This window comes from Myotis yumanensis, unplaced genomic scaffold (genome assembly GCF_028538775.1).
Source record: "Myotis yumanensis isolate MYYU_CA2020_CCGP unplaced genomic scaffold, mMyoYum1.0.hap1 SCAF_1, whole genome shotgun sequence".
Taxonomy (NCBI): Eukaryota; Metazoa; Chordata; class Mammalia; order Chiroptera; family Vespertilionidae; genus Myotis; species Myotis yumanensis.
Genome location: NW_027223752.1, coordinates 191,256,821 through 191,272,200, shown reverse-complemented (window position 1 = coordinate 191,272,200; position 15,380 = coordinate 191,256,821). Strand labels below are relative to the sequence as shown.

The window sequence follows — 15,380 nt, the reverse complement described above, 5'->3', positions numbered from 1 at the left end:
ATAGAAACATCAATGATGAGAGGGAATCATTGATCAGTTGCCTCCTGCACACCCCACATTGGGGATTGAGCCCACAGCCTGGGCATGTGCCCTGACCAGGAATCAAACCATGACCTGCTGGTTCATAGGTCGACGCTCAACCCCTGAGCCATGCCAGTCAGGTTTTTCCCTTCTTTTAAAATGAAGATTTACTCTGACATAGAAATTGTGACTATTTTGTACCAAGTTTCCAACTGAAGCTACACCACACACACACACACACACACACACTTGAGCTGGAACCTTTTTGATGACAAAGAAATAGGTTTTAATCCCAAAAGATTATGTCCTTTTCCCATCTGGCTACCTCAGGCTAAGAGAAAAGTAAAAGAATCAAAAGCCATGGAGTTTAATTTCTCTTGCCTCAAAGAAATAGTAGACGCTTCATATAAATGAAGTCAAGCTTGAAACCACTAAGACCTTTACTTTATCCCTTCAATTAAATATATTGGCTATTTGTGTAACTGTTTTATATATGTAGCAATTAAGGTGGCAAATTACATGGCTCTAATAAATGGAGACAGTGAGGGGTGCAATGGAAAGGACAAGGAACTGAATTCTGGTAACGGTCTCGTGTGCATATCCTATATAATAAAAGACTAATATGCAAATAAACCAAATGGTGTGATAGCCGAACAACAGCATAACCGGTCACTATGACGTGCGCTGACCACCAGGGGCGCGCACAGAACAGGGCAGGCATCGGCAGCAGGGGGCAGAGCATGGAACATGGCAGGCATCAGCCGGCGGGATGGTGGAGCAGGTGAGCAGAAATGCCAGACCAAGGCAGGGCACTGGTCACTGTCACTGGGGCAAGCCTCTGGTGGTTACTGAAAATTCTTTGCTCCCATGTGCTGCAGTCCCACCTGGCCCTTGCACCCGCTGCCAACACCAAAGCTACCACTCACACTCACTGTGCCAGCTCTGATAACTCAGCACCGTCAGCAGGTGCGAGCGGCGGCTGCCGGCCCTGATCACCCCTCCGGGCTTCTCCACCTCCCCCTGCTCCTGAGGGGCAATTGGGGCCAGCAGTCACCTCTCGCACCTGCTACCGGCGATGGCCCTGCTTGTACCTACTGCTGGCACCGGCCCCACTCACACCTGTAGCTGGAGCCACTGCAAGCAGCAGCTGCTGGCCCCAATCACCCCTGAGGGCTTCTCCACCTCCCCCTGCAATCAGGGCAGCCCCAATCGCTCTGTGCCATCAGTGGGTGTGAGTGGGACTGGCACTGTCAGCGTGTGGGAGCGGCGGTGGCAGGATCAAGACTTCCAGCAGACGGAACTGGGTCCACGGCGGGAGGGGCCGGGCGGGGACGCGGAGCATGGGCCGAGACCCGCCCCTGTGCCCACCACAGACTCGCGGCCAACAGTTCCCTTCAAGGAGCACGAGTTGGTGAACTGGGCTCCTAGTTTATCAGATTGCCCATGAGAGCCCCTACAGTCAGGCTGATTGCATTCAAAGCTGCCCCACCTACTGGTACCTGTGTCAGACCTCACGTCACCTCACTGAGTCTTCGTTTCCTCGCCTATTGTGTGGATAAAATAGTGTTCACTACAAAATTGTTGGGAAGAATAAATGAGATCATCTGTGTACAGTGTCTCATATAGTGTCTAGCACAGCCGTGGGCAAACTACGGCCCGTGGGCCGGATCCGGCACGTTTGAAATGAATAAAACAAAAAAAAAAAAGACCGTACCCTTTTATGTAATGATGTTTACTTTGAATTTATATTAGTTCACACAAACACTCCATCCATGCTTTTGTTCCGGCTCTCCGGTCCAGTTTAAGAACCCATTATGGCCCTCGAGTCAAAAAGTTTGCCCACCCCTGGTCTAGCATGTAGTCATTGCTCTATGAATGGTATCTGTGGTTAATATTCAACTCAACTCTGTGATCTTGGGCAAGTCCCGTAATTCTTTGACTCTTGGCTTCACTATTTGTAAAACAAGAATATTTACCCTACCTGCTTCTGGATGGTATTGTTGTGAGGATCAAATGAGATTATGTCTTTTAAAAGACTTTTAAAAGTAAGTATTTAATAAACCAGTTGGGAAGTCAGAGCTGTACAGAGCATAACACTGTTGGAAAATATTAAGAGGCAATGTGTGTGTTGGCCTGTTAGGATTCATAGGCTCCAAGAAGACAGCTGTGGATATTCAGAGAAAGGAAGGGGTCTTTTGCCCTCATGTTGGGGCGCAGGCCATATAGAGTGGGGACCTTCAGGTGAGCCTTGAAGAAAAGACGGGATGTGGTTGGCTAACCTTTGCCGTGGGTCTCCTCTGTGGTTCCAGGCCGAGCTGATTGGAAGCCTCACCCACAAGCTTGAGACTCTGCAGGAAGCCAAGGGGAGCCTGCTAATGGACATCAAGCTCAATAACGCCTTGGGAGAAGAGGTGGAGGCTTTGATCAGTGAGCTCTGCAAGCCCAACGAGTTTGACAAGTACAAGATGTTCATCGGGGACCTGGACAAGGTGGTCAGCCTGCTGCTCTCCCTCTCGGGGCGCCTGGCTCGCGTGGAGAACGCCCTCAGCGGTCTTGGTGAAGATGCCAGTAAAGAAGAAAGGGTAGGTGGCCTAGCAATTCCATTCAACACATTTTCCCTCTGAGCCCATGTACACAGAGAAGCACAGTAAGACACGGTCCCTTCTCTCAAGAAGATGACAATCTACTTGGGGCAGGGAGGAAGTCCAAAGTATAGATAACCAGGAAACGGAGAAGGCACGTTCCCTGCCAAGATGTAAAGCTGATCCTGCAGGCTCAGGGAACACTTAGGAGGGTGAAAACACAGGTGCCAGGGTTTCTTTCCTTCCTTTCTAATGGGGGTTGACCTTGGAAAAAGAGAGAGAGGGACAACAGAACTTTGGAGGATGAGGAGAGGGCGCAGGAACATGAGCTTACGCCCCAGGGAATCTGCAGTTCACCTGGAGGCTGCAAGCCCTCGGGGAGGATGCACCCAAGTGTCGCTACCACACCCCTTCCTGGAAGGAAGAGGACAGGTGATGACAGTGGTGCTGATCCTGGATCAACTTCTAGTTCTTCCTCGGTGAGGCACTGTGGGCTGACTCTCTATGTGCAGGCTCATGGAGTGAGTGACAGAGCCAGGACAGGAGGAGTCCTGCTGCAGACCCCAGGTTTTATTCACCTCATTGAACTTATTCCATTGCCATAGAGCATTCTTCATCTACTCATCTGTGTAACATACGTCTGCTGGGTGTCTAGTATGTGCCACTGACTGCTCTGGGCACTTGGGATATATCTTGGAACAAAACAGACAGACCCCTGCTCTCAGGGAACTAACTTACCAAGGGAAGTCAGACAATAAACGTAGCTATAATGTGTACACACGCACAAGCAAAGTGGTAAATGCTCCAGCCATCAGTATGCTCCCTTGCTCTCTGGCTCCTCCTCCTATCTACAGCTCTTTCTGTCTTTTAATGCTATCAGGGATTTCCCAATTATTTCTCCTAGTGAGCGTGTGTGTGTGTGTGTGTACTTTTTTTTTATTAAAAGGAATGATGTCTTTTTTCCAAGAGATTAGAAAAAGTCCAGATGGTAAGCATTTGGGACTGTGACTGCGTATCCAGAAACTTTCTGCAGCTCCACTGCAGTGGGAGCCCTCTTCCTGGAAGTGTGCTGAGCCTGAGCTGCCTCTGCTGGGAACTGTCTAATAGTATCTGCCTTGGAAGGCTTTCCTTTCCTCCTTCCTCCCACTCAGCAAACAGCAAACAGCAAACGAGAACCTGTACTGTGTCAGGTTCTGTGTGTGCTAGGCATGAACACTGGCTACAGCACAGGCCCCGCCCTGCAGGAACTCGCCAGCAGTGAGGAAAACCAGTATGGAAGCAGCAAATGGGTCCAGTATGCTGCAGCACAGCAATCAAGGCAGAGCCCAGAAACACTTCTCAGCGGGTGGGGTGAGGCGGGGAAAGACTTCACGCAAGTGATGCTTAATAGTCTAGGTACTGTGGTCGGCAAACCGCAGCTCTTTGGCCCCTTGAGTGTGGCTCTTCCACAAAATACCACGTGCGGGCGCGCACGTACAGTGCGATTGAAACTTCATGGCCCATGCACAGAAGTCGGTATTTTGTGGAAGAGCCGATATTTTGTGGAAGAGCCACACCGAAGGGGCCAAAGAGCCACATGTGGCTCGCGAGCCACAGTCTGCCGACCACTGGGAAGAATTTCGTATTTGTAAGCAGAGTAAGAATGGAAAGGCTTCATGATTTAGAAGGAATATCATAGACCAAGTAAAGAAAGACCATGGCATCTTCAAAAACTGATTTACATATTGTTGTTATGTCTAGAACATAAAGTGATTACTTGGTTCATTTTTTAAAATAGTGAATTACTGAAAATAGAAAAATATGTAGTCAGGGATTAGACAGGAAATAGATTCCCAATTTTTTTTTTTTTTTGATAGCTCTATTTAAAGGGGCATTCAGAACACCAAAGAAATCAAACAATTCAGTTTTAAAAATGAGCAAAGGGCCTGAATAGACATTTCTCCAAAGAGGACATACAGATGGCCAATAGACATATGAAAAGATGCTCAACATCACTAATAATTAGAGAAATGCAAATCAAAACTACAATGAGATATAATCTCACACCTGTCAGATGGCTATCATCAATATGGTGAGGATGTGTAGAAAAGGGAAACTTTGTACATTTTTGTGGGATTGTAAATTGATGCAGCCACTATGGAAAGTAATACGTAGGTTCCTTAAAAAAATTAAAAGTGGAACTACATATGACCCAGCCATTCCACTTCTGTGTGTTTATCCAAAGAAATCCAAAACACAGTTCAAAAGATATACGCACCTCTATCTTCACTGCAGTATTATTTACACAATCGCCAAGATAGAGAAACAACCTAAGAGTCCATCAAAAGACAACTGAATAAAGTAGTGTGGTACATATATACAATAGATGTTACTGTAGTCTAACATACAATAGCCATTAGAAGGAATAAAATCTTGCCATCTGTGACAACATGGATGGACCTAGAGGGTATTATGCCAAGTGAAATAAGAGAAAGACAAATACCACATGATTTTACTTAATATGTGGAATCTAATAAACAAAATAAATAACAAAAAAGAGGTATCATTGAAGGTATGGGAAGGATTAATGGCAACCAAGAAGAAAGAATGAAGCTCCCTGGCCCCTAGAGCCAGCATCAGAGGGGAAGCCATTACTACCTCTAGATCTGGAGGAGCAACAGGAAGGGGGTCCTCATCAGAACTCTAGCTGTGGCTGTCCTACAGCACTGAGGCCTTGGGGAAAGAATGCAGCCACCACCACCTGGCAGAGACGGAGCCAGGGATAAATACCCCCTTGCTTTCTCCTCCAATCTCTCCCCATGACTCCCATTGGCCAAACCCAGAAGGCAAGGGAGCCCAGTTGATGCAGCCACAGAGCAGCGCTGAGGAGTGTGGGTCTGGAGGGGTAAGCAGTATCCAGTGCAGAAAATAGTTACACGGACCTTATGTGTCATGCTGTAGGCTTTGGACTCTTTAACCTATTGGCCAAGAAGAGCTGTAAACTAATTTTATGACTTAATCAGCCTGGGAGGGGTGAGAATGATGCTTACAGCTGGGAGACTTATTGTAATAGTCTAGCAAGAAGGCTCCAGGCCATTAATTTGGGCAGTTGTAATGGGGTTAGAGAATGAGTTTGAATTAGCAGGTGTGTTACAAGAGAGGGCGGGTAGAACAGAAAGTAGTTTCCTGTTTGACAAGTTGGGTGGGTGCTGCAGATATCTGAGATAGGAATTCTGGAGCAGATCTCGGGGAGAGAAGTTGTTCTACAATCGAATTCAACTCAACACTTAATGCACACATACACTCTCAAATACAAATAAGTGCTTGCTCACCAGCGAAATACTACATCAATATTAGTTTTTGTAATGATCAGTCTTTGCTAAGAAACTATAAAAAATCCAATAGGAATGAGAAAAGGAGTAATACGTGTTTCACTAAGTGCCAAATTCAGGATAATAGTTGCCAAAGAGGGGAGGGAAGGAAAGATGGGACTGGGATAAGTATGTGTAAGGCTTCAACTGAATCTAACTTTTTAATCAGAAGCAAATATAAAAAGTTTCATGGTGAGATTTGGCACTGTTAATGATGGGTACACAGGTATTACATCATTCTCTATGAATTTCTGGTGTTTAAAATATTTCCTTTTTTTTAAGGTGAGGAGAGGTTTTCACTTTTTAACTTATATCTCTACAGTACTTTGAAAGGTGCCTTCATTCAAAATCAGGGAGGAAGGTTTTAGGTGGGTTTTTCTGATTAGGTGCAAGAAGCCTATGAAAATGGAGATATTTGTAAGACAAATCTATAATTTTGCACTTTTCCCCCTAGACATGATTATGTTAAGATAGGCTAGTTTGAGGAAAATTAGGACAAAGACACATAAGCCTTTCATCACCCTACATAAGCTAATTTGTATTGAGGTATATATTTAAATAATCTGTTTCTTAATTTTCATTTTAATGTCTCTCAATCACTTTGGCCTGAAAAGTCTGAATGGCTAATTATAAAATTTTTTAAAATGTTAATGACATTCATTGTATGTCAGCATGATGAGTAAAAACCAACACACACACATACACATTAAAATGTTCCATAACGTACATTATCCCTAAAGATTGCATGTTACCTTACCATTCAGTTTGTATAAGAAACTCTCAGAATACCACAGACTTCTAGGCCCCACCCCCCAGTAGGTGAAATAGGGCCTGAAATCTGCATTTCTAACAGACTCTCAGGTTAGCTGCTGCTGGTCCACACTTGGAAAACCACTATCAATAGAAATATTTGATGTTTGGCCTTTTCAATTTTTTTATTGTTGTAAACTACACATAAAACTTGCCATCTTAGCCATTTTAAAAGTACCCAATTCAGTAATATTTAATACATTCATATGGTTGTGCATCCATTTCCAGAACTCTGTCATCTTGCAAAACAAACTCTGCTCGTTAAACCCTAATTCCCCATTTCCGCACCCCCTAGTCCCTGGCAGCCATCATTCTACTTTTTGTCTCCACGATTTTGACTCTCCTAAGAACCTCATGTAAGTGAGATTATTGATTGTGCTTTTAAGTGCACAAGCCTCAAGTCAAGTCATTACCCAGTCAATTTAAGGTCATCTCCCTCAACGCTGCCACATGGCTTCACAAGTAGGAGAACCATGGGTACCCAGTCGAAAGGTAATAAGCTGATTTTCAAAAACATAATCTCCTTAATTTAGAGTGATCATTGAAAGGGAAGCCTGCACGTTTGCAGTCCTGTGGAAGGTTGTCTTTGTGGGCAGTTTGGCTCTGTCCTGCCGACCCTCGCCCTTAGCTCACCTGCTCGTTTTGCCCCGGCAGAGCTCTCTCAACGAGAAGAGGAAGGTCCTGGCGGGGCAGCACGAGGATGCCCGGGAGCTCAAGGAGAACCTGGACCGGAGGGAGCGCGTGGTGCTGGACATCCTGGGCAATTACCTTTCGGAGGAACAACTCCAGGATTACCAGCATTTTGTGAAAATGAAGTCAACACTCCTCATTGAGCAGCGAAAGCTGGACGACAAGATCAAACTGGGCCAGGAGCAGGTCAAGTGCCTGCTGGAGAGCCTCCCCGTGGATTTCATCCCCAAGGCGGGCACCCTGGCGCTGCCCCCGGACCTCACGGGGGAAATGACTCCTGTGGGGGGATGTATTTCCAGTGGTGTTTTCCCAGCGGTAACCTCTCCACTCTAACCTCTTCTAAAACGCCCAACCGAAAGATCACCCTTTCTTTCAACACTATTTAATCTGAAAAATGTTGCAGTACAAACCACTGTTTAAACTCTATGGGTTTGGGGGGCGGTTTCTGGATAAAAAGAAAAGATTCTATCCAGGAAAAAGCCTGTATTTTCCTTCTCACCCTTCATGGTTGATCTGAGAGCTTGAATGCTGCTGGGAACTTAGCCCTTTCTATTGTTACTTTGCAATAGAAAGAAAATTAATGAAACTGTGAGAACTGATGGGAGGGTGTTTGATGATTTAGTTTCCAACCGGCTTAGGCAACAGGGATCAGTGTGTGTCACCCTCAGGAATGTACCCACCGTGACCTGCCTATGTGTGGGCCATGCATCCTGACGACAGGTACAAGGACTCATTAGTGAAGGGTCTGCATCATAAAGCCTTAAAGAAAAACACACACCGCAGAAAATTGTAAAGCCTTGAACATTGTTATTTATATTTTTAAAAATGAAAAGGATCATTATGTCTGTTTGCTAACCACTTATTTGATTCTGTTTTGTGGTGGACGTAGACAGTTATGTTGTTGGAGCTTTGTATTTTGTGGAAACCTTAATGAAATGAATTCCAAAGACAGTCCCATGGAGTGTGGAGACTTGTTTTTTCTTAAACTCTTGACTTGCCTGCTTTATTTTTACAAATACGAGGGGACCTCCTGTGCTTGTGTTAAACCGAGTCCTGGGGGACCCAGGTCCCACTGCTGCCCGTCCGCCACTCTACTCCTGCCACAGGAGCACACACCTCCGGGAAGGCAGCTTCCAGCAATAAGGCTACCGCATCACTTCCTAGGGCTGACTGTCATCACTGGTGGGGAGATAAAACCGTATCTTACTAACGAGGCCAGCGACTCACCAGCCTGTATGACAAGAGGAAGGTCAGCTACCAAGACAATTCAAAACTGAATTCACACAGTCGTGCACAGGATTTGGGCTCACCATAGCCTGTTTAGTGAGATAGGTTATCAGGTTGTTTTAATGATGCTGTTTTTTAAAGTTTGGGGTTTTATTTCATGTCAAACCTACCAACCACCATTAACAATTCCCTCAGCATCTGAAGATTTATTTTGCACTTTCATGCTTCAATAACTTTATAGAGGATACTCAAGAGCCCAAGCAGTAAGTCTATTAAAACTGGAACCATGGGAGGAGGCTAGGGCCAGAGGCCTGGCTGTGTTGAGAGCCACTGTAGATGGCAACAGATTAACACTGCAGGTGATGCATCCTAGGCTGTGCTTTAGTTTTTTCTTTCCATATGTGCCTGAACTGTGGCTGGTAGCTCTCTCTGCTCATTTGGGCTGCAAGTACTCTAGCAGCCAGTCCTAGAGAATCAGAGTCAGTCCTAGAGAATCAGAGAGTAAAATTTTCCTTAGTATATTTAATCACTGGATGAGATTTACCTTCTGGTTTAAAATTTCTAAACTGTAGTTTTGGTCCCCAATACAGATGTCTTTTGATGAGCTTAGAGCCAGTGGGCCACCCAGTGGAGCCGTCGACCCCAGCTGTTGCTCTGCTCTTTGGAGGTTATACACTGACTCGTCCAGTAAGACAGCACCTTGGTTTCCCAGGAACGTTTCAAAAGCCTCTCTTACACCCACAGGGCCCATTTCCCAGAGCATCGGTGGGACCAGTGACAGCATCCAACAGCCACTCCGAATGGTCATTTTGAAGTAGAGAAAAGAGTCCGATGTTTCATCAGACTTAGGCCAACACAGGAGCCTGAAATCGCCGCACTTGGTAACTGGCTGTGAATTGCTGCTACTGAGTGGCTCCTTGCGCTGAGCAGGCCAGGCTGAAGCCAGCCAGTCAATGTCTTCCGCTGTTCTTAGTGTAATTGCTTGTAGGGACCTAGGGCTCCTAATTCCCAACACTCCTTAAAATTATTCCTCTTAAGGATTTGACGGGGAACATTTTGCAATCAATCTTTTTCAGTCACTTTGCTAATGTATATGTGTCAGACTTGGTGACCCCGTAGTAGAGGAGCAGGTGATGCTGCTGGGCACGCCAGGAGCCCCTGAAAGCCTGTGACCCTCCTGCGATAGCCTCTCTTCTTTCCCTCCACTGAAAAGTTGTTCAGTTGTTACACACGAAGTGAGTGAGGGACCAAGTACAACTCTGAAGTCTGATTCTTCGGTGGGTGTGGTATTTATTGTAACAGGACTTGACCTCTGGGCTCTGATGAGAAGAAACCACTAGCTTAATTTTCACTGCTAACCTCTAAATGCCTTCAGCTAGAAAATAAGCCTATACTTTCTCCCTTTCCTATTTGTATTCTTTCCCCATTATTTTTTTTTAAATCATCCACAGTGGAAGCCATCCTTTTTCCTCCCAACAATATCCTCTCAACCGAGACGACGAGCAGAGCAACCATGAGCCGGTTATCAGTCAAGATTTCAGGGCACACATGACATCAAGAATGTGTGTCTACAGTCAATAACTCTCCCTGTGAATGTGGTCATTTCAGAAATACCACGTCCCATCAGAAGTCAGGTGGGGGGCGGGGAGGATGGCCTTGCAATAATCCAAATGCTGAGACTAAAACCTGTGAAGTCCCAAGAAAGGACAATGTCCTGCAACAAAACCGGGAGGCCTCCCACCTGGGCCGCTTGGGAAGTTCCTGGGCGCCTTGCTGCATGTTGGGTGACTCGGCCTTTTCTCGGGCTGCTTTGTTCCTTGTGGCTACTTAACCCCAAAGAATGCAGAGAGGACCCAGAGTGTGAGTGTCTGAGTTCCTCCAGGAGACGCTGTCAAAACCAAACACGTTTTCCTTTGTTCCAGGGGAACGTTTTAGTTTTCATTTTGCACAACTGGTTTTCAAACTTGAAGATGAGCAAGTTTGGGTCAACCAACCCCTAAGAATCAGTGCCTTTCTTTCGGCTTTAGGAGTGAGGGCCTGGGGGCTTAAACGAGGAGAAACCAGCCTGGGACATCCCACTGTCCCTAGTAGTCCATTGTCAATATCTGATCTAAAATCACTTCCGATTTTAAAAGTGAGGTCACATTTATTCCTAATTCAAGCTCTACCTTTAAGTTTGTATTATATACAAACATCTTTTACTAAGATGTTGGGGGGCAGGTTGTGGGTTCCCTAAATGCCTAGGAAAATATTCGCTTTTTATTCTTATGTGGTTCCAAATTTATTTCTCTTTAGTTTAATTTTCCATAATATTGTTGATTTTATTCTGTTAGGTTGGGTTTTTTGTTTTCATTGTTAGAACAGCATGAGTTTTATTCACCTTACAATGGGCAAGAAAAAGTAAAAACTTCAGCCAGAAATAACCCCTCCATCTCCAGGAATGCATAAAGAGATCAGGAGGGCCCTAACCCGTTTGGCTTGGTGGATAGAGCATCAGCCTGCGGACTGAAGGGTCCCAGGTTCGATTCCGGCCAAGGGCATGTACCTCGGTTGTGGGCACATCCCCAGGAGGGGGTGTGCAGGAGGCAGCTGATCGATGTTTCTCATCATTGATGTTTCTAACTCTCTATCCCTCTCCCTTCCTCTCTGAAATCAATAAAAATATATTTTTAAAAAAGAGAGAGAGATCAGGAGGATGTGAAGGGGCCACTCTATATAGAAACAGTTTATTGGAGACAAGGTACTGCTGCCTTCCTTTTATGGAAGTTCATTCAGACACTGCATCATGGTTTCTCAAAGTACAGTACAAGCAAGATATTCTGCATCAGAATCACAGAATGCATGTTAACAATGCCAGTTGCTGGGACACAACCAAGTAGGCTGGGAATCTGTGTCTTAACATTTGAGAGCCACTGACACCAATCATTTGTACAGTTCCTATTGTTATGATCACAATAAGACTAACATGAATTTATGTGCTAATCCAGAGTTCAAAGCCCTGTCAAGTTTACTCTCATTAACTACATTATTATGAGTTATTATTGTTCCCTCTACTTTCATATAATCCCCAAGACTGTGATATGGGTTATTTCCACTTTTGTAAACTTAAACAAGCTAAACGTTAATTCAAGCTCAACTGCACTAATTATTTTTCCTCAAAAGGAATGAATACATGTCAGTAATTTGAAGTTCTGATACTTTCTGAATTCATGATGCTTGCACTCATCTGAAATCATGGCCGACTTTTCAGTGGGGACCCTACCAGATGTTTGGTGCTTCCTCACAAGTCTCATGCTACAGGTGAGTTAGACTTTCTCATGGCGTGGATTTGACAGCCTACCTGATGAAACAAAAGGGTGTTAATGTCCTTTGAGAAGTGAAAGGAGCTATCGTCCAATTTCAAAACCCTACCATCAAAATTAGACCAGGAAAAAGTTGTGAGTGAAGAAACTGGCTCATGTATTCCTACTTCATTCTATAAATTCCTCTCTAATCTATACAGGGAAAACAGCTGCATTTCTTGCTAACACATCAATTTTGCCATTGCCTTACACAGTGGGTTGAACAGGAGACATTTACTAGGAAGAATGATTAGGTTCTGGTAAAGGAGTGCTATGGGGTAGAAGGCATTTGATATGACACCCTGCATCCCAAGGAGATTGCCCAAGGAAAGACTTGGACAGGGGCCTCTGCCAAGGCTGAGTTTAGGCCTTCCCAAGGACTCAGCCCACTGACAACAGACGTTCCTTGATTTGCCCAGGCCAGCGCTGGTCTCAGGCCCTGGGCAAGCAGAAAGCAACCCCCCAGAGTGCAAACGGTGCATTCAGCAACCAACCGCGGGCATCTACACGGGTAGTGGTGGCCTGCAGAAGGTGACTGCTCAGTGGAAACCCTTGGAGTTGCAGGTGATCTTTGCTTAGCGAATAGGTGTTGGCAGATGCCTTTGGGGCACTGATGCGAACAGGAATCCATCAGGGTGTGGGTTTCTAGTCTGCAGGACTGAGAGGAGGTTCTCTCCTACCGGGGAAACCTGTACTTGGGGCAGAACTCCCTCAGACTCCCCACACCCACACCGTTCCTGCACCAGGCAGCAGCCAAAACAGCAAGATGGTCCTTCCCTCCCTCTTGCCCCTCTAGTGCCCTCTACTGAGAAAGCTTCGCATGCTCACTACAAAGGAGAAATAGTGAAGGGCAAATGTGGGGCTAAGAGGCACTAATTGATAAATGGCACAGATTTATACGACTAGATTATTACCCTAGCATTATCTTCTGGTATCATAAAGATTTTGTAGTTGCTGATTCTATAAGAACAAGTTCTCAGACAATAAGGAAAAAATTAGTGTCTATCAAACATACAACTTACTTATGAAACAGGAATTTTGAGGGTGAAAATGACAGGTTTTAGGAAATTTGAGAAATTTTGGAAATTAAGGGGACCATAGAGGAAGCACAGGGCTGCAGAGCAACAGAGGTATATTTCCATAGAGTAGGGGAGCTGAAAAGATGCAACAGGTACATTTCCATAGAGTGAGGACGCTGGGAACGGCAAAAGGTCTATATTTACAAAATAAAGGGAAGAAAGCCCTTCATCCAGAAGGAGAAGAAGAAAGCCCACAGGGAATAGGGAAACAATAAGGAAGGAGTGGGGGAGAACTTCACCTGTCCCGTGTCCCGTGTGAGGTTGGACCTTTGAGCCCAGGAGTTACTATAGTAACCAGTCCAAGGGAATAGTGACCAAGCAGAGGGGATATCAAGACACCAAGATCTGCAGCCTTTATAAGCCGTAGGGAAAAGGAACTCCTCGGGACCCTTTCCCCCTCCCCACGTGGGAGTCTGCACTTGTTATTCAATAAATCTCCACCTTTGCTATACCACCCTCTGTCTGTGGATTCACTTACATCTCTTGAAAGTGTCCAAGAAGAAAGCAGTTTCTTAAATGTGCTTCATACACTCACATTCCTCAAAATACCTAAAGCAATAGATTTAGATTGAGGCCTATGTAAGAGCATGTGTTATAGTAATAAGTTTAGTACATATAAGTAACCTTGATTTGTATTAGTCTGAAACTTTGCTTCTGGGTTTCACCTCCAACACAAAATGGAGTTTGCTTATACTAATCCCTTTTGTATTAGGAGTAAAATCCAGCTGTATAAGTTTTCTATTTCCCATCTCTCTGCCTAGCTCTGCCTCTGTCTCTTGCTGTGTCTCCACGTGTAGTAGTATACCATCTGTCTCCTTGTGTGTGCTTTTCTCTTTCTCAAACTTTACATCTGTCATCTTCCTGTTCTTTCATTACCCAGATGATTCCAAATATATTCTTTATATTATTTGGGGAGTGGGGAGTCTTACAAAGGATAAAATGGGAATAAATAAAGAACTAGAAGGAAAGACCTGTGAGTAAAATCTAGAATATATGTGTGTTTTTAATTTGGGGGAAAATTAAAAATGTTACCTCATTTAAGCTAAACAAGGGAGATATCTAAAGAAAGAGTTTGCACTGTTTAAATATGCATAGGAGTACATGAGAGCTATGTATTTCCCCTCTTTAACCAGAACAGAATATAGGAATTGACTTTGTTTATGGGCATAGGAATTGAGCTGATAAGAAGACATAACCCAACAAAGGCTCACATACATTGGAATAAGAACTTAAAAATATGGATCTACCTTCCTGGCAATTAAAAGAGAAAAAAGAGAGAATACAAACCCACCTGGTATGAAATGGCTTGGAAGCAGGTTTGTGAAAAGGCAGAAGGTAGACAGCCCTTCCAGTGATGAGAAAAAAAAGACATTTTTGCGGGGGGGAGACCAGCAGCCGGACTCTGTACCTAGTTAATTAGTATCCCTAATGCACATTCCTGTTAGCCTATAGTCTAGTCTCTGCCCCTTCCTTAATTATCTGGTCTTCCAAGACCTGTTTACCGAAATACTCACATTTTACAGTGGCCATAAACCATGAACAATACACAACCCCCAGAGGGGTTTATCAGCACTGGCTCCAGACCCCCATCCCAACACATGGGGCTTTTTGCAAAGCCTGTGAAAGGTCCGGATGTCTGATCCTTATCTGGGGGACAAAGAAACCAAATGGTATAAAGAGAAAGCTTCCTCCATATTGGTTTGCTCAGAATTTGGAAACAGGCTCCCCTGAATCACGGTACTAGTACATCTGGAAATAAATGGGTGTTTCCTGTATCTCTGGGTACTCCTGTGTACATTTCGGTCACCTGGTAAATCCTATTAACACCAGGACTAGGGTTCTGTGAAAGTAGAGAAACAGAAAATGAACTTTAGCTTGCGCTTATAAATTGCTATTTTCCTAGCTTACTCAAAAGGTTTAATAATAAGTTTAATAATAAACTTGGTTTAATGATGCATCACTGGATATGTTTTATGTTATTATTTAAAACTTTAATCTAACTTAACACTCTGAATAAACATATATTTTCACATTGAGAATGCAAGTACTTTTCTTCCTCCACTTTTTTCCCTTCTTTAAAAAAATTTGTATTCCCTGACCTTTTCTACAAATCTCCCTGAAGACTTGTTCTTGAACAATAAATTTTGAAGATGGTAGAACAGGGTTTAAGAACAAATTGTATGGCCTTCTTGCAAATGTCAGTTAAAAGCTAAGGAATAATGTGCTTAGGAATAAGGAATGAAGGTCATCATTTCAAGATGCAGTTAAGCCGAAACCGGT

The 15,380-nt window shown here is 44.4% G+C and overlaps 1 protein-coding gene across 2 annotated transcripts in view; it reads left to right on the top strand.

The window, feature by feature from the left end:
• Positions 1–8,439, top strand: part of SHROOM3 (shroom family member 3) — a 157,376-nt gene extending 148,937 nt beyond the window's left edge. For both annotated transcript variants that reach the window (XM_070394489.1, XM_070394480.1), the window contains 2 exons: positions 2,331–2,603; positions 7,418–8,439. In XM_070394489.1, coding sequence (XP_070250590.1) covers positions 2,331–2,603; positions 7,418–7,786 — 642 coding nt within the window. In that variant the 3' untranslated portion in view covers positions 7,787–8,439. The remainder of the gene's footprint in view (positions 1–2,330; positions 2,604–7,417) is intronic.
• Positions 8,440–15,380: the final 6,941 nt, after the last annotated feature.